Source organism: Perca fluviatilis, chromosome 11, assembly GCF_010015445.1.
Source record: "Perca fluviatilis chromosome 11, GENO_Pfluv_1.0, whole genome shotgun sequence".
Classification (NCBI taxonomy): domain Eukaryota; kingdom Metazoa; phylum Chordata; class Actinopteri; order Perciformes; family Percidae; genus Perca; species Perca fluviatilis.
Window position 1 is genome coordinate 8,283,069 of NC_053122.1, and position 24,425 is coordinate 8,307,493.

A 24,425-nucleotide genomic window follows, 5' to 3' on the forward strand; every position below is an offset into this window, starting at 1 on the left:
CTTTCTGAACGGATCGTTACATATAAGATATATCCATTTCAGCTGTAAATTAGCTAAATTTACCTGTTATTCATGTATTAAGCTAAACAGTCACTGGTTGAAACGCAAATGTATGATACGCAGTGATTTTACAGTTGCCCATTAAATTGTAAAATAAAATTGTATACATATTTCACATATTTCCTGATATCAGATTATGACTTGGACTATATTTTAAATGAAAGACTAGTCATCATTTTTGTCTTTTTTTTAGTTCCATTACAAATATAGGCCTATGCTATCCCTTCTATTCTAAATTATAAATAAGATTATAAGATGTTTTCAACTCAATCAAAATGACCTTTTTATTGGTTAAGTGTCCATGTCTTTATGTCCATGCAGAGCTGTAACCTGTGAGTCAGGAGTATCCTATATTATTAGATTAGTAGTAAGTAGCATTGTAATGATGCAGCAGAGATGGGGCCCTATAGTTTTTTAAACCTTTAAAAAAAGAAAAGAAGCTATCATAAAACAAGGATTCCTGGACGCAAAATTACAAATCCCACTATGGCTACGCCAAGACCCGCCCTACGAAGCAGCTCGATTGGTTGGTGTTAGGCATTTCACCTCGATTGGTTAGGGTTAGGGGATTGGTCAGGGGATAGGACCTGTACATGTAAGCATGGACGCCTGGCCAATAGTAGTGTGTGAATGCTATTGAAGGGCGGGTCTTGGCGTGGCCATAGTGGGATTCGTAATATCGCTTCCGGGATGGGAGAAAAACGTGCTCTGGTTTATTGGCATTTCTTTAAACCAGTCACATTGTCACTAAGCGCCTGACAGTCACGGTGCTGCTGCAAAATAGCCTCGGGAAGGAACTTGTTTTGGTGGAACGTGTACGTTCAAAAGTTGTTTTAGTCGTGCAGATTGGACAGATAGTCTAGCTAGCTGTCTGGATTTACCCTGCAGAGATCTGAGGAGCAGGTAACCATAGTCCTCACAAATCCACCGGAGGTTAAAATTCTAACACAAAGAAAGCGGAAGGCAACGGACATCCGGGTGGAATTACCGGCAGCACTTGAGCAATCCCGGAAGTGGATATAGACTATAGAGACCCCCCCCCTAACATTAACTCTTTTATATACTGTTGTAGTAGTAGTTTAGTCTTTAACAATGTATCAACTTATTAACTCATCATAGGTAGTCTTTGTAAAATAAAAGTAACTAGCAACTATAGCTGTCAGATAAATGTAATGCACAAGGGTGAAGCGGACACGAGGTACGTGGGGGGGACATGTCCCGCACACTTTCCATGTCGGCGCCCTCTGTCCCCCACACTTATAACAATTCTGAGTTGATTTGAACGCATCATAAGTTGGTGACTGTGCATGTTACTCAGGTTATGTCAGTTGACTGATAGACTCATAGATATAGGAAATAATAAAACAATATATATTTAAAAAAAATAATAAAAAAAATAATAAAATTAAAAAAATAAAATATATATATATATATATACACACAAGGAGAAAAGCTCATTGAATGCAATCATTTAGATCAGTGTATATGATGGAAAATTGGCATTAGAATGTACCAGAGGCCACCAAATTTGGGCTATTACGGGGAAAAAATTCTCAGGGGGGCATGCCCTACTACTCCCAAATGTTGGCTTTTCCATCAATCACAAATGAAATACTTTGAATCTGCAATTTGATGAGACAAATGGTAGTTGATTTTTTCAATAAGAATCCTCCTGAACAATCTGTCCCCCTCACTTCGGAAATTACGGCTACGCCCCTGGTAGTGGAGTATAAAGTATGAAGAATAAAGTGGCATACTTTACTAATGTCTGTGCATACACATAACACAAAACACCAAAACGTAGGTCTCATGAACACATTTATTTGTCTTGCATATTGGTAACTGAATCAAAAGTCCCTATCGTTTCACTATCATTATGTTGACTTACAAATAATAAAACTGAGTAATCATCAAAAGAGGCTACTGTTAAACAAACAAAGTAGATGAGGATGGAAGAGTGGAACATTAAAGAAACCACAAAAGAAGGTTGAGCAGGCAGGAGAGATGAAGAAGCAGGTCATTTGGAGTCTCTTCTGTGTATCTAACTGTACAAAACCCCAAACGATTACAACGACAAATACAAATGGAGATTTGTGAACATTTTCAGGTGAGTGTGATGAGATGAGGTTGTCCATAGGTGAGCCAAAGCAGTGTTCACATGGTCCCTGGTCTGCAGCAGTGACAAACCAACACTATCTGTACCACAGAGCCACATCTGTTCATGTCGTGCTCTGGAGTAGAGCATTCCTTCCACGAAGGACAGAGGTGAAACAGGCATGTACTCTACCTCTAAATCACTCTCATCTGAGCAGAGCACGCCTGGGCTACCCTGTGGTAGGAAGTATGACATGACCATGTGGAATCATTTTTAAAGCTTATTTTCTGGTTATTTTCAATGGTTTTGTGTATGGACAATGAGCCGTACGGTAACATTTCTCAAGCATTGTGCATTGTGCTTCACAATGTCAAAATATTCTCCGTTATCATAAGAAAGGGATTTCCCGTGAGATCACGCTGTGCTCAGTAAAGCACTCGAATCAACAGCCCTGACTGGCAAGGCTAATTGTGTGAATACAATTAGAAATTAGCACTCCCCAACACTTCCACTTACAAGATCTATAAAAAAGGGAGTCATATTTTTATCTCACACTGCATCTCTAAAGCTACTGTACAGAACATGATGTGGCTGTCACATGTCCTTACTGTGATCATTTTCCACATGCTTGGGTGGCAACCGTCTTTGTCGTGGTTAATCAACACCTATTAAATGTCACTGCCCATTTAGTACAGTGCTGCAATTGAAAATATACAGTATACGGTACTGCTGCACCAAAATCGATCCAAGCTTAAGTCACTACTGAACACAACTGAAGCCACTGCTTTCCACAAAAAGTTTCATTTTCTGAAAAAAAATGACATTGTGGCACAGTGAGGTTAGAACCGTAAGCTATATTGCATGAAAACTAGAAAACTGACTGGAGTTGATTAGAGAACACATAGCTGTAAAGGTATGCAAACCATGAGAACCTGAGGATTTGCATATCAACATATCCACTAAACAGAGATAAATGAGAGAAAATAAAAACAAAAAAAAAGACCAAATCTGGCCTTATTGTACAGGTTTTTTTTCACCTTCTCATAAATTATCTATTTATGAAAAGGCACCCATTTTTAAATATACTGAGATGTTAACAACAACACTCCAACAACAGTTCCAAGTTCCTCTTAAGAAAATGTAATGAATTAGTTTCAACTGCAAACAAAAATATGACATCTTCATCTACAAAGAGTAAATATACATTGGGAGCACTACACACTCACCCACTGCACTGTGTGTGAGTAATCCATTGTGCGCACAATTAAATGTGCGCTTAAACGTGTCAGCATGCATTCAAATCAGCTGATCTAATAAAAATATATCCATTAAATAAGATTACACAGTGTGCTAAAGAGGCAACAAGTTCTTTCATTCAAGTGCCTTAAGAATGCCTCTAGAGGGCACTCTTATACTGCCTTTACAATACAATCAGCAGCCATGCAAAACAAGCCACACAGACACATTCTTTCTCTTTATCTCCCCCCAGTCATGAATGAATATGTGCTGGGAAAAGCAGTACAAACGGTGTGCGTATAGTCACATGAATTCAGGTACCACCTCCTTCAGTGGGGTGTATCTGCACCTCCTCCCTCAAATAATAGTGTATTTGTTTATTACTACTTGGTCTTATTTCGGTAGTTTTGTCCATCTTTCCTATAGGTTATGATAACATACTCCCCAAGTTAATCGCTGAGGTCTGAGAACATTGCAACATTCATCAGACGGATGATCAGACAGAAACAAACCCAACAGTTTATCCAAAATATCTTAACCACTTAATTGTGTACACAGCTGCATTAAAGGCTAGGGTTAAATACCGAAACCTGGGGCCAATATGGCCAATATGGCCAATATCAGGTCGGCGGTTTGGAAAAGTTACAAAAATGGCTGGATGCCCATTCAAATCAGACAAGTACTTTGTTTGAAGCATACTGAGGGCCTAAGTATAGTGGTGGGTCTGTAAACTGTGATGGATGTTCGTCTTTGTTTTCTCTTCCAAAGTTTGACTAACATGTTTGTTTTCAACCTATCTGATAGTTGGACTGCTCATGTTTCTTGACCCATTGGTCTTCTTTTTATCGATGTGACCGTGTTGCTAGATCTCATCTATTAAATTGGTGAGCACAGTGTTATTATTACTGATAGAAACGAAGATCAAAACTACAAAACAAGACCAAAGTTGTAGTAAACTGGAATTATCCTTTAATAAAACAGTAGTCTCACAGAGACTAAAACAGATTGTGGGTTTGGGTGCTCTTCGTCAACTGCCTGAATACACCATTAAACAAGTGGCCGGTCAATGTTTTGATAAAGGATGGGAAAAGTCACACTTCTCAGCCATATGTGGAGGTTCCTAATGTACATCGGCCTGTTATGACACATAGAAATGCATGACACTGAAGGAGGAGAGCCCCGTTTGAGATGCCCCACACATGAGCGATCAGTGAATTTGTCCACTCTTGTGCACTTTCCTTTATGTCCTTATATATCTGCCCATTTCACCCGTCTCTTTATGAGTATATAGTTCTGTTTCCTAAGCGTTTTTCATTATTTATTTATTTATTTTTCAGAATTTTTTATTCTAGAAGTGTGTGCAAATAGTGTTCTATAAATACGATAGACTTTGCATCCCTATTCTATTCCCTTTTCACCTTTAAGACCATTTAGCCGTTTCAGGTATTATAGAAAAAGGAGAGACAAAAAAAATAAAAAATAAATAACTGAACACATATCAGTGTTTGGGATACAGCAGATGCTATTTGTGTCCAATGAAGTGATACAAGTCCTAAGAGTGTCATGTGCTTGTGTTTGATCTGGGTACAATTACAATATTGAAATACCTAGACTGAGAGAATGATGAGTAAGCAAGACCCATGGTACACAATAAAGACTCAAGTCTTGTACGAGATGAAATTTGCTTAGACAATTGTAAAAAGTATTACTTCCTTCCACCTTCTGTATTTTATTGGTTTTATTGGTGTTATTATTATTAGTCCATCATAAGAAATAGGCCTAAATAGCAAGCAATAGGAGACTGTAAATTAAACTCCCTCCCTCTCTCTCTATCTCTCTCTCTCTCTCTCTCTCTTATTCGTAAATATTCTCATTCACACAAGGCTTTGTTTATGCTCACATCTGAGCCCTAGAGATTTATCAGTTGTCACTGTTTTGCTCTGCAGCATATCAGTCTGGTCTACAAATAATAGTCAATAACACTGGCGTGAGACAGTGTCTTTCAGATAGTATCCAGACATGTGTGTGCATGTGCTTCTGACTTCCCTCGATGTAATAAAGCCATGTGACAAACACTGCAGAGGTGTCTGTTTCAGGACTTGTCAAAAATCAGATGAGAGTCCAAAAGTCTATAGTGGGATCTGACAGGTCGCTCCAGAAAAACTACAACAACTGTAATGATAGTTTTGTTAACACTTTGGTGTGTTTCTGCATTGTCTTTGTCAACAGGTGCAGAGCCCACACCGGGTACTAGTTGTTCCGGTTTATTCTGGGTAGTTGCTGTCATCCATCCCGTCCACCTTTTACTCAACCCATCCATTTGGCGTCCCTGTTTGTGAACTTTTCTCTACTCTTTGGGCTCACATGCTCGTTTCACAGGGTGGTGTCGCGCTTCTGTCTAGAACAATGTGATTTTCTCGTTTCTCCCCACTCTGTTCTGCTCCCTCTCTTCCTTCTCCTTCTTCCCCTCCTTCCATAAATGCCAACTCCTGGGTGCAGTTGAGGGGGCTGGCTTTGGACAGTGGGCTAGCATTGTTGCCTGAGCCGACAGCAGACCTTTCCATGTGATTCGTCCCCTGGTGGCTTAAGCTTGTGAGCTGTCCTTCACCTTCTAATCTCCTGGCTACTGAGCCCTCACCTCCCCCCTGGGGGTTGCTTGGACTGACAGATTGCTGGGCCAGACACGGAGATTGCAGGATCGCCAGCGGAGACTTAGCTTCCTGGGTTACGGAGGTAGAAGAGGGGGAGAACCTGGAAACCATGTCGTCGGAAAGCAGTTGAGCAAGCTTGGCTGAGCCAGCGGAGGCTTGTTTTGCTACAGGTGTCATCACCACCATTAGCACGTCATCTTTGGATCCAATGAAGTCAACCTTGTGGGCTCTTGGCTTTATAGGGCTGCTGTAATCTTGCAAGGAACTGCAGTTGCTGTCATAAGTCACCCCAACACTTTCCTTGCTCTGGGGCACCAAACCCATATCTCTAGTCCCGCTTGCTTTGGGGCTAGACACAAACTCATACAAACCCTCTTTAATGATGGTCATTGGCTGGAGGCTGTCTGGGCCCTTGCTCACTTCCATGGTACTGATCTGACTTAGATCCAAGGGAGGGGGGATGCGCTGGTTTCTAGTTCCAGCTTGACTCCCTTCAGCACTTGGGAGCAGAGAGCTTCTTTCTCCTCTTTCCACTGAAAACTCCTCAGCGACATCAGAGAATTTCCTGGAAATGTTTACTTCAGACGAAGTTTGTCGGGTTTGAGTTGAAGATAAACTTTTCATCTCCATCTGCTCCTTTGTAATGTTCTCCTGCTGCTCCTGGATGGTTGCAGTCTTATTGTAAGTGTCTTCCAGTCGCTTTGCGCTTAGGTTTTGAGGGGAAGTTTTATCAGATGAAGTCTTGACTCGTTCAGGGGACCCCCGCTGAGCCACTTCCCTGTAATGGGACTTGCCTGGGCTACCCACCTCTGCATTGGAGTAGTTATTGTGGTAGCTCCAGCGGCTAGGTGATGGCCGATTGTCCACAGGACACTTACTGTCCTCTTTTTTTTCCACCAACACATCTGTAAGTTCCATATTGCGTGCAAAAGCATCCTTTAGGTTAATAGAAATAATGCTTCCGCTCCGTTTTGCTCTCTCAAGAGCTTCCCTCCTCTTGACGGCCTTCTCCTGCCTCTTCTGCTCTCGGTAGAACTCAGAGAAGTTGTTGACAATGATTGGTATGGGAAGGGCAATGACCAACACACCTGCTATGCAGCAGAGCCCTCCTACAATCTTGCCCAGCAGGGTTTGTGGGTAGATGTCTCCATAACCAACAGTGGTCATAGTAATGGTAGCCCACCAGAAGGAGGCAGGGATACTGGTGAATTTGGTGGCGTCCTCGTCCTTCTCAGCAAAAAACACCAAGCTGGAGAAGATCATAATGCCCATGGCTAAAAAGAGGATCAGTAGACCCAACTCATTATAGCTCCTTCGCAAAGTGAAGCCCAATGACTGGAGTCCTGTCGAGTGCCTGGCTAGCTTCAGGATCCTCAGGATCCTCATAATTCGGAAGATCTGGACCACACGGCGCACGTTCTGGAACTGCAGAACGCTCTTGTTAGACTCAGTTAGGCAGAGGGTCACAAAGTAAGGCAGGATAGCCAGCAAATCAATAATGTTCAGGGGTGCTTTGATGAAATCCCATTTGTTGGGTGCTGAGAGCAGGCGCAGCACATACTCCATGGTGAACCAGGCAATGCAAACAGCTTCCACATGGGCTAGGCTGGGGTTATCATTGAACTGGCCAAATTCATCTACCACCTGGAGCTCCGGCAGGGTGTTTAGGGACAACGAGATGGTGGAAATGATGATGAATAGGATGGAGATCATAGCCAGAAACTGCAAGACAAAAACAAGATTGTGGGTTACTGTATTAGCTAAACATATTTTTAGTTTCATACATATCTCTAAATCTGTACTTAGACACATAAAAATATGCAGAACTTATGATCCTTGGTCAGTTCCAATGTGCCAATAGGCCTGTGCTATGCAAAAAGTTCTATAATTGTTTTTAGCCCCCCTAGATGCATAGCTCTAGGGACGGCAATGTTGGCCGGCCTGTCCACCACTTTGGTTTGGATTGAAATGTCTCCACAACTGTTAAATTGTTTGTCAGGTTCCCTAGAGGATACGCACTTATGATTTTGGGGATCCCCTGACTTTTCATCACTTTTGGTTCAAAGTAAAACGTCAGCACAATTGAATCAGCTGCTATACAATTTTGATTCACACGCTCCAGTTCCCCACAGGATGAAATGAAAGGACCTTGGTTTCCCATAAGTCTTCATCTAGTGCCTATACTTTGGTTTATGACCAAAAAATTACAAAACTAATATCATTCTCATCAGCCTTTAGCTGTACTCTGTGTACAGTGCTAATTAGCGATTATTAGCATGCTAATATGCTAGGTGCACATGTTTTGTAGTTATCTGCATAGTCATCAGCATGTTACTATTGTTATAGTGAGCATATTAGCTTGCTGACATTAGCATTTAACTCACACCTGCTGTGCATAACTATAGCCCCTCAACCAGTGGTTGATTTGTGTGACACCTAGTAGCCCAATCAGCGAATTTCCATACATTTTGCCAGGATGTGCCTCTGGTCTACTAGTTGATCATTATAATTAGGTGAACCAAAAAGTCTTTTAGACTAAGTTTTTCTAAAACCAGATGTAAGCTTTTACAAGGGTTTTTGTGACAAAGTTGGTTGATAATAATTTGAAAAAGAAAACGTTTCAGCCTAGTTTTATTACAGGTAAATGTAATTTGGTTTTGTTAGTGTGTATCAGTCACTGCACGCAGAGCTTACTGAACTCAGTGCCCCTGTCAATCTCAATGATACTAATGGAGATGTGCAGGGGCCGATTCACTGCAATTTAGGCTACATTTTCACTGAGGGATACTGGCCAACCTCAACCTTTATGGCTGCTCTCATATCACATTGATCAGCTCAATTAATAAATAAATGGAATTAATGAACGCTGCATCATATTATGCATAGTGACAGTCACCCCAAACCGTCTTCTGCTAGTGACCTCTGATTGCAAATTAGAACAAATATGACAAAAATGGAATCTAATGAAGAGCACGTTGGCTGCAAACCTCATAGCTCTTAATTGGCCAAGCTAGGACAAACTTCTAAAAAATAAGGCCTGTGTCAGTACTCCTAAGTTTTTTTTCTAAGAGTAAGGTAAGGTAAGGATACGATATGTTTTCTATTTCTCTAATGGAGCTTTGCCAAGTGTGAGAAAATAACTCTGATTATCTCACCCTGGGCTTGAAGGCTGAAAATATACAAGCTTACAAACTGGAGGTGTGTAGAGATTGAAAGATGTAGGCATTTACCAGGCAGGAAGGGTCTAATGAAAGATTCTATGAAGTTGCATTATTCATTCATTCATCCATTCAACCTTTATTTATACTCGAGAGACCATTGAGGGGTCGCCCTCATTTACAATGACATTGAGTCAGTTACAAAGACAAAAGGAAGTGGAAGGAAGAAAGGAAGTAAGATGGGAACCAGGAAGTTGGGAACCGAACCAGCATTTTTGGAATTTGATTGAAAATCTTGTCTTTTGGCCTCTGTTGCATCAGTTTTTTTAATCTGTCTCTTCTGAGCCCCCCCCCCCCCACCTGACTTAATGAAAGTACAATACTAAATCCCTGGAATATCTCTTTAAAATACAATCTACCACTGCTCGTCAGTTTGACTTTTTTTGAACTTCTGCTTTCTGTGAGGTCGATATCCCCATCTCTTGCTGTTTCTTGTGTGATAACTGCTGAACCAGACTCTTTTAACAGATTAGTCAATTTTTTCCCGCAATGCACTGGAAGGAATTGGTCACCTGCAGGGCCAGCAGAGATTCAAGCATGAATATTTTACAAATTGCTGAGTAAAATGTGGACAGAGTGAGTTATAGTTTTTGCCCCTAAATATTCAATTTCACAGGTGATTTATGAACATTTTTGTCCCTATTTATTCCTGCTCCTGGCTCATTTAAAGCAACAGAAGTCCTAGTTCTCACAGGACGGCTCACATAGAAAATTGACTAAGGGGATTCAGCACCACTCCCTAAAAAAAACCCTGCATGTCCTAGCCAAGTGCCATAGCCGAAGCATGTGCGATCTGAGTCTTCTTTCTGCAGCTCTTGCTAGGACATTTCAGGATAATTGTAATAGGATTGTGTTGCTATCTATAGAAAGGATAGAGAGAGGTTAGAAGTGTTTACTCACTCTTTCCTCCCCCAACCGGAAGAGTCAATCAATAGTTGTAAACCCCTACGAAAAGCTTGATACCAAAATGAAATGATACGAAAAGGTCAGAAAAAAATGAAAATGTCAAAACAGACTCATAATGCTGGACAGGAAGCAGTGAGAGATGCTGTTTTGAACAGACTGGGGTGCCTCGTGCTCACTGTGTGCTGATACATAATTGGCGATGGTAAGTCATTATGAAAACCTGGTGAGTTGATTACAACTGAGAGGGATTGTATCAAGAAATTCAAACATAGGCTCCCTGATTTTAGCAAAATGTCTTACAAATGTTGTTACAAATGTAGCCTGAACTAGGTGGAAACAAGTTCAGGCAATAAAATGAGCATCAACCTTATATAAGGCGTTTTTTTCCTGCCAAGATGACATGTTTGGATTTAATATAATAATACATTTATTTGATATAGCACCAGCTGATAAAAGACAATTACCTTTAGATGTACTAAGTAAGTAAGTATGGGCTGTCTCATATTTTATGTCAAATTTCAATCTCCCAAGTAACCAGTTCTTACAATTGTAGTTGATTAATATTAACAAGAATAATTATAATATATAATACCATCTATGTATTTTCTGCTGTCTAGAAACTATTTGTATCTGTGTGAGTCAGCTGACGTTTTCCATGCATTAAGCACCCTCCGTATTTTGGACTGGCCCGCTTCAGAGTGGATGGAAAGCAAATACATGCATTTTCAATTCAAATATAATGTATCATACTATCCCCTTAACAACAAAAACTTTGTAAAAAAAAAAAAAAGAAAAAAAAGTGAAATAATGTGATATCACCATTAACTGAATAGGTATATTTTTAGTTTATAATTCCGAACCTTGGACAGAAAAAAGTTTGATTACATATTATGTAACCATTGAGTGTATGAAGTTTTGAGTATAATGGAAGACTTTCTCAGTGTTTAATTATGATCAATAAATAAACATTACTAAGTGAAACATTTAAAAGATAATTATACTGTATGTACCGATTGATTATTGTACTTCTTTATTATGTCTCTAGATGATCCATTTATCCACCCAAGATCCAGTCATTTGAAGAAATGTATATTGTCCCTTTTGGTTCTCCACTTACTCATCTGTCCTTGTTTCATATTCAAAGTCAAGTTATTTGTTTAGATGCTGCTGGGATGCATTGAGCAGCAGTGACAGCAAATACTGTGTGTGACTGATGTGCAGGTAAACCTAATGATCAGGTAAGAAAGGGAGTACATTTACTAATATTTATATATGCACTTTTTTTCCATTCTGCTATGACAACTGTCCCTAAGACGCAATAGAGAGTGCCAGTTCCTGTGAAATTGCATGATGGAAAGATTGTCTCAGCCATTTCCGGATGATGGACCGTCTGGCCTATCGGAGACGTGTCAAAGGACACAGCGCATTACAGCATTACACAGTGTGCAGTATTTCTGCTGCTTCATAATCCTCATTTACCGCGGGACTTGGTTTCTGACAAACAAACTGACTTCTTAGACAACACTGCAACGCAAGCAAGAAGAGGCAATCAGAGAAACAGGGAGAAAAAAACGAGTGAGAGAAGACAGATAGAAAGTCGCAGAGAGACAGGACAAAGGGAAGTGGAGGGCAGGTGTAACGCAGGGTGGACAAAGTGTGTCCACCCTGCAGCGTCTTAATGGCTTAATGGCTGCCAAATGCTGTGACCTTGGCACCCAGGGCAGATTTAAAACAGTACCAGGAACACACAAGCTGCTTTAGGAGCTGTGCAGTGGAGGAAGAATTAATGGAGGCTCCACATTTAAGATTCGACTGCTCAGTAACAACTTGAGTTAAATGAACTGGACTCAGCTGAAACACATTTAGTCCTAGTGAAACAGTTTGTCTAATGGAGATAAACGTTGGGGAAAGTCAATGTTAATGCCGCTCTGTGCCTTCGTCTCACTCTTTTCTGTGATTATGATCAAAATCTAATGTGGGCTTCTTAATCACTTTGGTGACCTTTCCCCCCTAAATGCCGATCCTTGACAGACTCAATTGAATGACTGGATACCCAGGTAATATGTGCAATATATATTTATGGTCCCCAGACGATGAATCCTAATGGTTTTCTGCCCCTAAAAGAAAAAAATATGTTTTTTATGAGAAATAAAGTGGGCTAATTATGAAAAGGAAACTCTTGATTATAACAGTCTTCACCATTTTAAAAGACAGGATGATACTATCGGATTGAATTATTTAGTTTTGCCTATTTTGTTTGAGGCACTGGATGTCTTTTGTGTCACACTGGGTGGTGTGGTGTGTATATTTATCTATATATATATACTAGAAGCATAAATGTGCACTCACCCAAACCATTTGTACCTTCAGCAACACATATATATTTTACATGGGATCTTATACACATTTTCTACACAGTGTCTGTATCTCTATGTCTCGTTATCCATGTATATGTTCATAACTTCCCATAATGGCCCATTGCTATGATTGTTATTAGTCTCTCTCTCTCTCTCTCTCTCTCTCTCTCTCTCTCTCTCTCTCTCTCTCTCTCTCAAAATTACAATTCATCCTCTGGGGACACCATAAATATCAACAGCAAAGTTGTAGACATAGAGCATCTACCCCTGAACAACAGACTGCTATGAATCAATGAAGCGTGGGGTGGGGGTGGGTGTCCCAGCCAGGGTCAACATGAACAGGGGGAAGTAGGAAATTCGAGAAATGGACAGGGAAAAAAAAAAACACAAGATAAAATGAAAGAATGGATGAAGGGAGTGTCTGGGTAGAAACCCATGCCCTGATCGATAGGTGGAGGTATTTCTGGAACAACAGGGACAGGATCTGTTGGACAGCTGCTGTTTCTGCGACCCAGGTCATCTACAAAGCTGCTGCTCTCACCAGTCATACTGTTTTCATCCGTTGTTACACTGAAGTTGTGCTCATATTGACTAAATGATGTTTTTCTGTATTCACTGTGATTAACACGTGGAGCAGATTGTTTATATATATTCAATTCAATGCAATTCAATGCAATGTTAAAACGCTGGTAGCATCAGTCAGGTCTCCTGTTCTGCTCACTGGATGCAGCAGATGTTTTGAGGCACAGGTTTCTGCGTTCTCAAAATCCCTTCTCTATGGAACAAACTTCGAGCTAGCTATGGCAAGGTGTTGAAAAAACATTTGGATCGTGCAACAAGGCAGGCCTGCTTGGTTCTTACGTGGGAAATGATTTCAAAGATTTACAAAGAATATGTTTAGGGAATTTACTAACTGGGACGTTTTGGGACCGATTGGTGGGGATTGCTGTGGACGAAGTATACACGAAGATACACTGGTAAGAGCTAATGAGGTTTAACCATGTATCCAGATAATTTAAATAGCTCACGTTACTATATTGTGTGAACAGTTAACGTAATTTAATATTGTACAGTATGTGGCGTTTTCTTTTGCGGGTTGCAAATGTTCCACCAAAAACAAGATCCTTCCCGAGACTTTTTTGCAGAGCACTCTCCTAGAATGTATCCGTGGTGTAGCCTGACCTTACTCCACAGCGCTGTGGAGATAGATCTGGCAACGCGAGACTAATACCTTACCAACAAGTCCTCCAAACCATACAACGATATAGATTGTTTATACCCTCTAATAGGACCCACAGGAGCGTTTTCCGTCCACATAACTAAACCAGAGAACGTAATGGTCACAGTTTTAAACATGTCGTTAAAGGTGCTGTAGGTAGGATTGTGAAGATCCAGGACTTAGCCAAAAAAATTGAACATCGACAACTTCTCAGTCCCTCCCTCCTTTTTGCCTAAACCCAAAACAGTCTTCTCTCACAAGGGAGAATTAATGCGTGTGCATGAGCAGTGATTGACACACAGTTAGACACCACCCCCTGGCCCTGATTGGTGCATCTGAACAGGGTGCGGTGGATTTTTGCAAATCACACTACAGGCTGTAGGTGGTGCCAGAGGAGCTGAATTTTTTATTTTTATTCTATTCGAATATGTAGTTCTATTCGAACATAGAGTCAGTTTCAGCAAATATGACAGAAAGTTAGTTTTATAAGTCTTAACTACTGCACCTTTAATTTTGTAAAACGGTCGCATTTCTTTCATATATAAACTTGGTGATGAGGGTGAGCATACGAAACTAAATTTTGAAAAATTTGAGCCGAAGGTGGCAAAACCAGGAGCTACGCTCGTTATATTCCCTCTGACTCAAACTATGTGATGGAAACTTCAGACAGGAAATGTGAGCTGTCCTCAGTGCTTTTGATTTTACTGGTTTTATTGCTACAGAGAGAAATGGAAACTACATGCAACATTTAGAGACCTGAGTCAGTGGTTAACAAGACAAACTCAGTGTATCATTAGGATCTGAATGGTATTCAGTCTTAGATGGAGACAGAGACACGGAAGAGTCAGAATTATAGTAATTACTCCAAAGAGAAGCGTTTGGCTGGTCGGTGTGACACTCTGGGCTGAAATTAGCCAGACATGCTATGTTATTAGCCATCTAGGCAGAGTGATCACTGCCCACCTACACTGGAGCACAATGGAAGCTGCTCTGCTGTGGATCCGCTAGTTTAAGGTAATTTGATGACTCTTTGTTGCTGTGTAGAGACCATTTTTTTGTGATCTTTGTGAAATAACAAATATTCCAAAGACAAAATATTTCACAGAGCAATAATCAAGATTTTTACTTTACCAAAAATATATAGGCTATACAAAATGTTGAAAAGATGTGCGAAATAAGCAGAGAGACTGTTCATTGTGCTCATTGTTAGATTGGTTTAATTTAAGGAGAACCTCCATCAGATGCTCATTAGAGTCAGATATTTGGCTGCAGCTCTGACAGGACCCTCAGCCTGAATCAAACACATATAGTGACCTTATATTACACAACGTAATGTTGGAACAAGTGCACATACACTGAGGGTCATCAGAAAAAACCTCTTGCACCTGCACACACTGGTTATCTATGATACACGGCTGCTGTGACTCAGTGACCTCCTCCTTATCTGCAGGAAACCACATTTACAATTTAAGAGATGTGTTTTCGGAGTTGGAGCTTTATGTTTATGGCCATGGTTCTCAGCAGGAAACCAATGGAGCGCCTACTCCGGGTAGGGAATGAGTCCTTACGCCAAGTGAAGGAGTTCAAGTACTCGTTTGCGAGTGAGGGGACGATGGAGCGAGAGATTGGCAGGGTTGGCAATTGGCAAGTCCCAAGTAAGTCTCAAGTCATTTGGTCCATATCTCAAGCAAGTCTCAAGTTGTTCTTTTGGGGTCAAGTCAATACACAGGTTATGTCAAGTCAAGTCGAGTCCTAGGTTAAGCCAAGTCAGGTCCCAAATCAAGTCACTTTTTTCACTTTTCTTTCACCCAAGATAAAGCACTCTTACCTCTAGTATGCGGTCTTTATAAAGAGAAAAGACAAGGTATTAGTAGCCAAACTAATAAAATGATCTGCTGGTTTGTATAACATATGGGGGAGCTTTTTGAGTCGTCCAATCATGATTCACAGTTTGCGCCGCTTCAGCTGCATAGCATGCTTGATATTTAGATAGAAACGTGACAACATTAAGTGATATTATTTTATATTTAACAGCTAACATTCAAACTTATGAATACACGCAAGTCAGCGAGTCATCATGCCTCAAGTCAAGTAGAGTCTCAAGTCTCATTAACTTTAAAGTCCAACTTGAGTCTCAAGTCATTTATTTTTTTCAAGTCGTCAAAACGGTGACTCAAGTCGACTCAAGTCCAAGTCTCAAGTCCACATCTCTGATGACTTGTGCAGAATAATGTTTGTGCCCAGGGCAGAGAGTGATCTCTTTTGTTGGGATTCTCTTCCACTGCAGAATTAAACCTCCCAACTACGAATAGGCCCCTCAGGTCTTCTAACCAGGGATTACTGGTTGTCCCACGCACCCATTTAAAGACTAGAGGTGACCGTTCCTTTGAAGCGGTGGCCCCAAACCTGTGGAATGCTCTTCCTATTGTCTTACGTTCTGCAGTCTCTGTTGAAGCTTTTAAAAAGCAGCTGAAGACGCACTTGTTTAAATTTGCTTTTGATTCCTGTATGTAAAATGTTGTCTTTTAATGACTGTTTTTAGTCTTTAGTTGTATAACTTACTATGTTTTGTAAAAAAATTAATCATGTGAAGCACTTTGTGACTCTGTCTGTGAAAGGTGCTATATCAAATAAAGTTATTATTATTATTATTATTATTATTATTATTATTAACTCCATGTCACGTGAGGCGAGGCGAACTGACAAAAGTTAGAAGTTAGATGCATGTGTAACTACTCTCCTCTGATTTAAAAAAAAAAAAAAAAATTCTTGTAATCCACCATAATGCTTCTGCACAGCCATCCAGTAGATGTTAACATTAGTCAGCTGCAGGAAATATCACCGATGTCGCTCCTAAACTGAAGACAAATAAAGTAGTGAAGAAAGAAAAGAAAAGTCTGGCAGCGTGTAAGCTGCGGTACGCTCCTTCCCACTGACAGTCTGACATGGAGACATTTGCCAACAAAAGATTTACAGTCAACAGCAAACCACTTTGGATCGCCCTCTCTCCTGCTGGAGCGAGACATCATTCTCATTTGAATGAAAGCATTCAATATTGGAAAGCTGTAGTACATTAGTGAATACACATCATTCTGCTACACTCTGAAAGCACTAAAGACATCTGAGTAGCTCCTTACTGCTGCTCCCTGGACAATGCTGATGGAGACACTGCACACACACCACCAATGACTCACTTTTGACTTTTGTGGTGTCCTGAATTTCACTCAGGGTTTCACAATGCATTTGAAAAGGCGTGCAAGTGTTGAAATGATTGCTAATTAGTGAATCAACAAAGAGAGAGCTCAACGCCAATGCAACCATGAAGGGCTTAGCTCCTTCCTGCGTCGCTGCCGTGCTCTGTGAATACACACGTGTCAGATCCCTGAGATCATCAAGTTAATATACCACCATATATAGTCACTATACCAAGAAATCAATTCTTAATCAGCTTAGGGTGCCTTCAGTAATTTAGTCCTACTCTCTGAAATTATCTACCACATGAACTAAGGTCTGCTCCAACAGTATCTTCTTTATCGGCCGTTTTTTGGCAGTTTGCAGATGATCTGTATCAGCGTTTTATTTGACTGATAACCAATAAAGTTAATTAATTAAAAAAAGTGTGCGACTTTGGCTCCACTACAGCTCTGTGTCTGTCCCTTTTCTTCGGTTTCGCCCACAACACTATCTGACGGATCGGATTATGCTGAAAGTTTCTAATTTATAAAATAATTGCTTAAAGCATTTAAACAAAGTTTTGTGTTGGAGTTTGTAACATTCCAAAATATAAATTTTGATTTAAAGATTTTTATTTTCACTGTATATGCATATCGGTTCCAAATATCGGTTATCGCTTTCATTAACTGCTAATAATCAGATCGGTATCGGCCTTGAAAAACCAGTATCAGTCGATCCCTAGTTTAAAGTGTGTGGTTAACAGGTAAAAAGTGTGGTTAACTAGTACATTTACTTTATCTTTGAATGAGTATTTTTTTTAATCATTATTATTCCTTTTTTAATAATGATATTATCTGCTAATCTTAGTCTACTTTTATTGTAATACTATTTCATTTTGTTTTTATCGGCATGATTTGTGCCTGGTTTTTTTTGCTTGCTTTTTATTTTGAGTTTACGCCTGTCGTATGAAATGTGCCATATAAATAAACTTGACTTGACCAAGAAGCCCATGTGGGGTAACTTGCCTTCACATTAAGTGTTAATTTTCTGTCTCTGCACGGTAGTTGCGGATCAGTCCTTGCATGCACAGTACTACAAGGCCACAACGGATTCACAGTGCTATACATGAGGGAAACTAAACAACCGTACAACAGAAACATAGGCCAACATTTCTTTGAAAATCTGAATGTACAGAACAACAATCCTAAAAATAATGCAAAAAATATGTTTTGTTTTACCTAATCTGATGCCAGATTTGCAGCCTCATCCAACCACAACATCGTCAGAGTTTACTAAGGCAAAAGTCACGCCATTCCCCCAAATTAACCATATTACATAAACTGCTTATGTGCAGATGGAAATATAAGCAAACACACCGGTTATCACCCAGATGTGCATACAAAAATACTAGCACAAAATAATAGCATAAAGCAGAAAGTAGGCTTCTTTTGACAGACAGTCTCAGTAATAACTTTAATATTCCCGTTGATTTGAACATAAACATAAAGTAAGTGGTTGCTGACTAACCGATGCACTCTGTTATAAAGCTGTTTAGTCGAGTCACTCTGTTCCCAGATCTCAGTAATGATGCTTAATCAATAGCAATAACAATCAATAGAACAATGGCTGAAAATGTGAAAATAAGGTGCAGGTTGTTTCAAAAATGATCGTGAAAAGTATTTGAAATAATACTGTCTCTCCAGTAAAAGTTAATTTTCATCCCCCATGGTAAACCTGAATTTCAGAGTGCTCAGATGCTTGTAAAAAGTGATTGTACTGGTCGAGGCATGACATTCATCAACAGTATAACAACTACAGCTGTTAAGTGTTTCATCTATACGGTTAACCACCGACTGCCCTAACCAGCAAACGTCTCTTTCTCACTTGATGCTGAAGGAATGTAAAGCATGTGACATTACACTGAGACATATACACTATACACTACACACACCTACATGTTCACACGGTGACACAGTGACAGACCCTGTTCTTTTAGGATTACTATAGGGCTGCAACTAACGATTATTCTCACCGTCGATTCATCTATCGATTATTTTCTCGATTAATGGATTTGTTTCTTGGTCTATAAAATGTCAGAAAAACGTCAATCAGTGTTTTCCAAAATCCAAGACGTTGTAAAGTCATTGTATGATATTATCTATGGTTCAACCTTATTTTTTTGATAGACATAGATATTAAATGCAACATATAAAGAACTATGATTATAGCCAGATACATCATTCATGAGTTTAAACATCATGATCTTCTACAGGCTGGCTTACATTTAGATTTTACTCCAAAATGATCATTTCCTCTTTACTAATGAAGTGGTTCACTGAAATATACCAAACTGATACAATAAACTGTATACCTCATACCTATTTGGCATCCTGATTATTATTCTAAATTCATCTGTAAACAATATTAATAAATACTAAAGAGTAAAGGGTGTCAGGTTTAGCCCACGTGGAGAACAGACATAATAATTAAAAAAAATTCCGGGCTGCTTCGTTTTATCAGATGGGAAATTCTACATGAGTTGCACATTATTTCCTATCCTAAACTTAAGTTGTTTTTTTATATCTGGAAACTCCACAATTTGAACCTAATTTTTGAATAAATGGGTTCAATTGCTCAGCTGATCACTGTAAGACTGTGCAGTCTGGGACAGTAAGTGCACAGTTTGCACCTTTTTTGAATTGGTAAAAAAAGTAATATTGTCATTAGATAAAAATCTTATTGGACTGTGTTCTCACTGTAATTGCCCCCCCCCCCTCCCCCCAACACCTTCCTTCCTCTCTTCTGCAGGTCAGACAGTGGAAAGGACAGACTATCCAACCTGCCAACAGTTAGTCTATTTGCAGCAGCAGCAGTCCTGGTAAAAGCTCCAAAGGAGATTAAGCCATACTCCTAAGTCATACTGTGTGTGTGTGTGTGTGTGTGTGTGTGTGTGTGTGTGTGTGTGTGTGTGTGTGTGTGTGTGTGTGTGTGTCCGTCCGTCCATGAACAGGTCTTAACAGTCATAACTCGCTGTTGGTTCCATCCAAACTCACTCATATTTTGAATATTAGGACAAACTGTGTGAATGATAATAGAATATATACGCGTTTTTACCTTGTTGTAGTCTATATTATTGCTTTGACCAATCCTGTTTTAGTGTGTGTGTGTGTGTGTGTGTGTGTGTGTGTGTGTGTGTGTGTGTGTGTGTCACTTCCAAAGATGCAAAGAGAACATGTTAAAAAAAAAATAATATTCTGAGCCAAAAATAAGAAGATTACACAGATTATGTAAAGTGTATGAAACTAATCTCTATTATTGGAACATTTAATACTCATTTTATCCAATTCTAAACTATCATGGATATTTGTCCATCTGGACTCTGAACTGCTGTATGTGTGTGAGACCAATGGAGAGTGTGTGTGTTTGCTCCAGAACAACTGCTGCACCATGTTTTCCAAATGGCCAGGTAATGCTTTTGTTCTAATCAGCAGTAGCACTGAGCTGTGCATGTCACCAGGAAGGAGCACTCCTATTGGTTAAGAGCTGAGCAGCATCCCTGCTGCTCAAGAGTGACACACGGCTGGTGTCAGTGCACAGCGGCCTAAGCAGCTTCCCCACCCTCCTGCTGACACCACGGTTCCAACATCGTCACACGGAGCTCACATGGCCAGCGTGTTGTATTTATAGAGTGACGAACAACCTGTAAACTGGACTCTTAACGTGAAAGACAAACTGCGTGTGCATGCCGTATATCATAGTTCAGGATTTGGTGCTACTGTTGATGATTGAATGTTGTATGATGTTGTATGATTCGTGGTTCACTGATATTAACTTTACTGAAATTCTGCACAAAAAGGAAATGGAAATCAATTCAAAAACAAATGGCGAGCCTCATGAAATGGTTACAATAAAATTAGTCTGTATCGGCGGTGTTTGATTTCCATTTTCATTTTTTAGATTGCCCCTAATTTTTTGTCCGGATGTCTGTCACCTTCTTAGTGTTGGCATTCTAAACTCAGCAGAGGTCTTTGTCTGAATTAACAAATAAGCATCTCTTTAATGGCTGAATGAGGCCAGTAATGTCACAGTTGCCATGTCTTTACTAAGAACTCATTTTTCTTTTTGGTTTGTGCCAGTAAAGTAAAGTCTAGTCTATGTCGATGACGTTCCACTTCCGGGATTGTTCCCTCATTTCGGCCAGATGTCCGTTTTCTTCCGCTTCCTTTGTGTTGGCGTTCTAAACTCCGGTGGATTAGTGAGGACTATGGTTAACTGCTCCTCAGATCTCTGCAGGGTAAATCCAGACAGCTAGCTAGACTATCTGTCCATTCTGAGTTTTCTATTGCATGACTAAAACAACTTTTGAATGTACACATGTTCCACCAAAACAAGTTCCTTCCAGAGGCTATTTTGCAGAGGCATCATCATTGAGTCCGGCCCCTAGCACTGCTCAAGACAATTGTGATTGGTTTAAAGAAATGCCAATAAACTAGAGCACGTTTTTTTCCCCCCATCCCGGAATGCTGTGTGGGCTAGACAGACCCTCCTCCACAGCGCTGTGGACGAAGGTCTGGCAATGCGAGACTACAATAAAATCAACACAATTTGTAGTAGCTAAAAACCGCCAGCGCAGCCTCTTCCTGACGTGCAATATTTAAGCATCATGGATGGAACTGAAACTAATGCTCAATTCCTTCTTTCTGACTGAAATGATTCAAATGTAGCCACAAAGATATAATATCTCTTATGTGTCACACTGATTTCAAATTTCCATGTTTTGTGTACTTTTTGTGCTGAATCAGCCTTATATCGCACTCCTCTCCTCTCTTCTCCTTATTTTGTTGACACACAAACTGGAAAAAAGTCAAATGTATTCCAGTGAACATAGTGATACTTAATGTATTACTTCCAGTAATACAGATTTACCATCAGTAGTGTTTTCAAATTATAATGACAAATTAGTCACGGCCTAATGCTGACTAATGCTTGGATAGTGTTTTAAGGAGCTGTCTGTCTGCTGCCTGTCTGTCTGCCTGCTCTGCTGCAGATGATAAAACAAGCACGGTAAGCTTGCTGTGGTAAACAAACTGTCAAATGATTTTTTTTTAAGCTTGCAATGTGTACTACTGCACAAAGCTTAGAGGAAGCAATCATTTGACAGACACTATGCAGCTTGTAGTACACAAACAACATAACGCTCATCTCACTGGAAATCCACAGGCTACCTATTTTATACAGAAAACATGCAATTTCTTTTCCATCAGATGCAAAAAGAAATATTGGACCATGTGGATTCCATAATGACATGCGGAAACCTGACCAGAATACTTTAATATGTCCCCAAAAAATGGAAACTAAACTAAATAGATGGCGCAGCAATCCTGGAAAAGGATATTTGTTTGTTTTGCCTTGATATGCACGCACACACACACACACACACACACACACACACACACACACACACACACACACACACACACACACACACACACATACACAGACACTCACCTAAGCGCGCGCACACGCGCACGCGCACACACACACACACACACACACACACACACACACACACACACACACCTATGTCCAAATATCTCAGTTAAAGCTGTGAGTGGGAACAGTGCATTGTATTGTGTCATCGACTGCATCTCCAAACTCTTCCATCAAACTATTCTTTATGAATAAACTGCGGTGCAATAAAGATCAGATTCAGAGAGATCAGCTGTGTAAAAGATTGCTATTGATCCATCAGACGTTCTCATACTACAGCTCCTTGATGAGCTTTAATTACGTCCACTAAAAGTGTTTATTTTGCCACTGACAGGCTCAGATTATTATTCTAAGTGTCTGGCAACATTACGGAAAGGATTCCTTCAGAGGTTGTCCTTTTTGTTTAAAGAGTAAGATCCTTTTTTGTTTAACAGGAAACATCCCCAGAATTGCTAGCTTCTTGTGTAACTGTAGTTTTCCAATGTTGTTAACCAAGGACTTAGGTTTAGTTTTAACAATGGGGGGGGGCACATTATAACCAGAAGGGTCTGGGGGTCCTCCCCTATAAAATGTTGAGCGTCAAACACTTCATTTCCTGCATTCAGGTGAATTTGTATGCAGCAATGTATGGTGCAAATGTCTTTATTTAAGTAAAGGGAATTATTATTCTCCTTCTCTTGTTCAAAACGTTCAGCATATTCAAAACATCACATGTTTCAGGATGCTTTTTTTTTTTTTTTTTAGGAATCATGTACATCTCATCAACGAATCTGTCAGAGAATTGAGACCGTGTTAAAGCCAGAACCGGCAACGTTTAAATCTACATAACATAAGTGGGTTGTCTTTCATATATTTTGAGGCGGACATACTGTATCTACCCAGAGGAAAAGTGAAAAGTATGTTATATTTTGTTTGGTCTTTTGCAATCTGGGTGAATTGATCCTTCAAACATCAACCACCCCCCCGCTACCCTTCAACTAGCAAGGACCATAGGACAGTCCTACACAGTGCTAACACGCCAGAATGCAGGAGAAAACGCAGCAGTACAGTAATCCATCCTCCCCCGTCCTCCTCAGTGTCTCTGTACTTTGCAGGTGAAGAGGGATTATAGTCTTGATAGCTTCCTAATGGCCTCTGATGCAGCTACGTGGATCTGCATTAAAGGCTAATCATCGAGACAGGCAGAGCAGGAGGAAACAGTTCGACAGAGGTCATGGGGCGTCTCAGACTCGTGTCCAGGAATGGTTGAGACCGAACCCTACTTCCTCAGAGTTTTACATTGTGGCTTTGACGCATAAAAAAACACACACAATCCTGCTTAGTGGTGTGAAATAATTGGGTCTTGTGTTGTATTGGAACATTGGCACGCAGTTAGTTCAATCCCAGTTATAAGGGGCCCTTATAGAGCTCAACAGTGATCGCCCACTTTTTTAACAGCTCTGGTTCCGGAAGTGTTTTTCCCCATTCTATTGTTTCATTGACGTTTTGAAAATTGCTTATAAAAAGAGTTTTTAAGTCTGGAACAAAGCCAACCAGCTACGAGATGAATAGTGAGCATAAAACATTTGATTCGGCGCAAAAAAAAAACGCTTTGAAAACGGGGAAGAGGGAAAGGTACAAGAGCGTGTACAGAAACTATCATAGACTTCAATGGCAGAAGCTCGCTCTAGCCGTTCGTGGTTACGCCGGTACGGTTAAACGTTTCTATGGCAACAGCGAGTGGGACCAATCAGAGACGTTGCTGTTTCGCTTAGGATTGTGGGTACTGTAGTTTTGCTCCATAATATTGTGGATAAAACGATCTTTTTAATAAAAAATATATTTTTCTTAAAACAAGGTTGATTTCATACAGACTTCTAGCTTCTACAGGAGCAGAAACTTGTACCACGTAGCTCGTGGTCAGTCTACCTCGGATAGTTTAGACCTCATGGCTGATAATCTAAATCCTTATGGAGAAAATCAATGGGATTTTTACTTCCGGAATTTCACTGTTGAGCTCGATTATTGCTGCTGTTGTTA

The 24,425-nt window shown here is 40.1% G+C and overlaps 1 protein-coding gene across 1 annotated transcript in view; it reads right to left on the minus strand.

Annotated features, from left to right (window-relative positions):
• Positions 1-1,861: 1,861 nt before the first annotated feature.
• LOC120568719 (potassium voltage-gated channel subfamily B member 2-like) overlaps positions 1,862-24,425 on the minus strand; it is a 28,460-nt gene continuing 5,896 nt past the window's right edge. Inside the window, exon 3 of the mRNA XM_039816402.1 lies at positions 1,862-7,764. Coding sequence (XP_039672336.1) covers positions 5,752-7,764 — 2,013 coding nt within the window. The 3' untranslated portion in view covers positions 1,862-5,751. The remainder of the gene's footprint in view (positions 7,765-24,425) is intronic.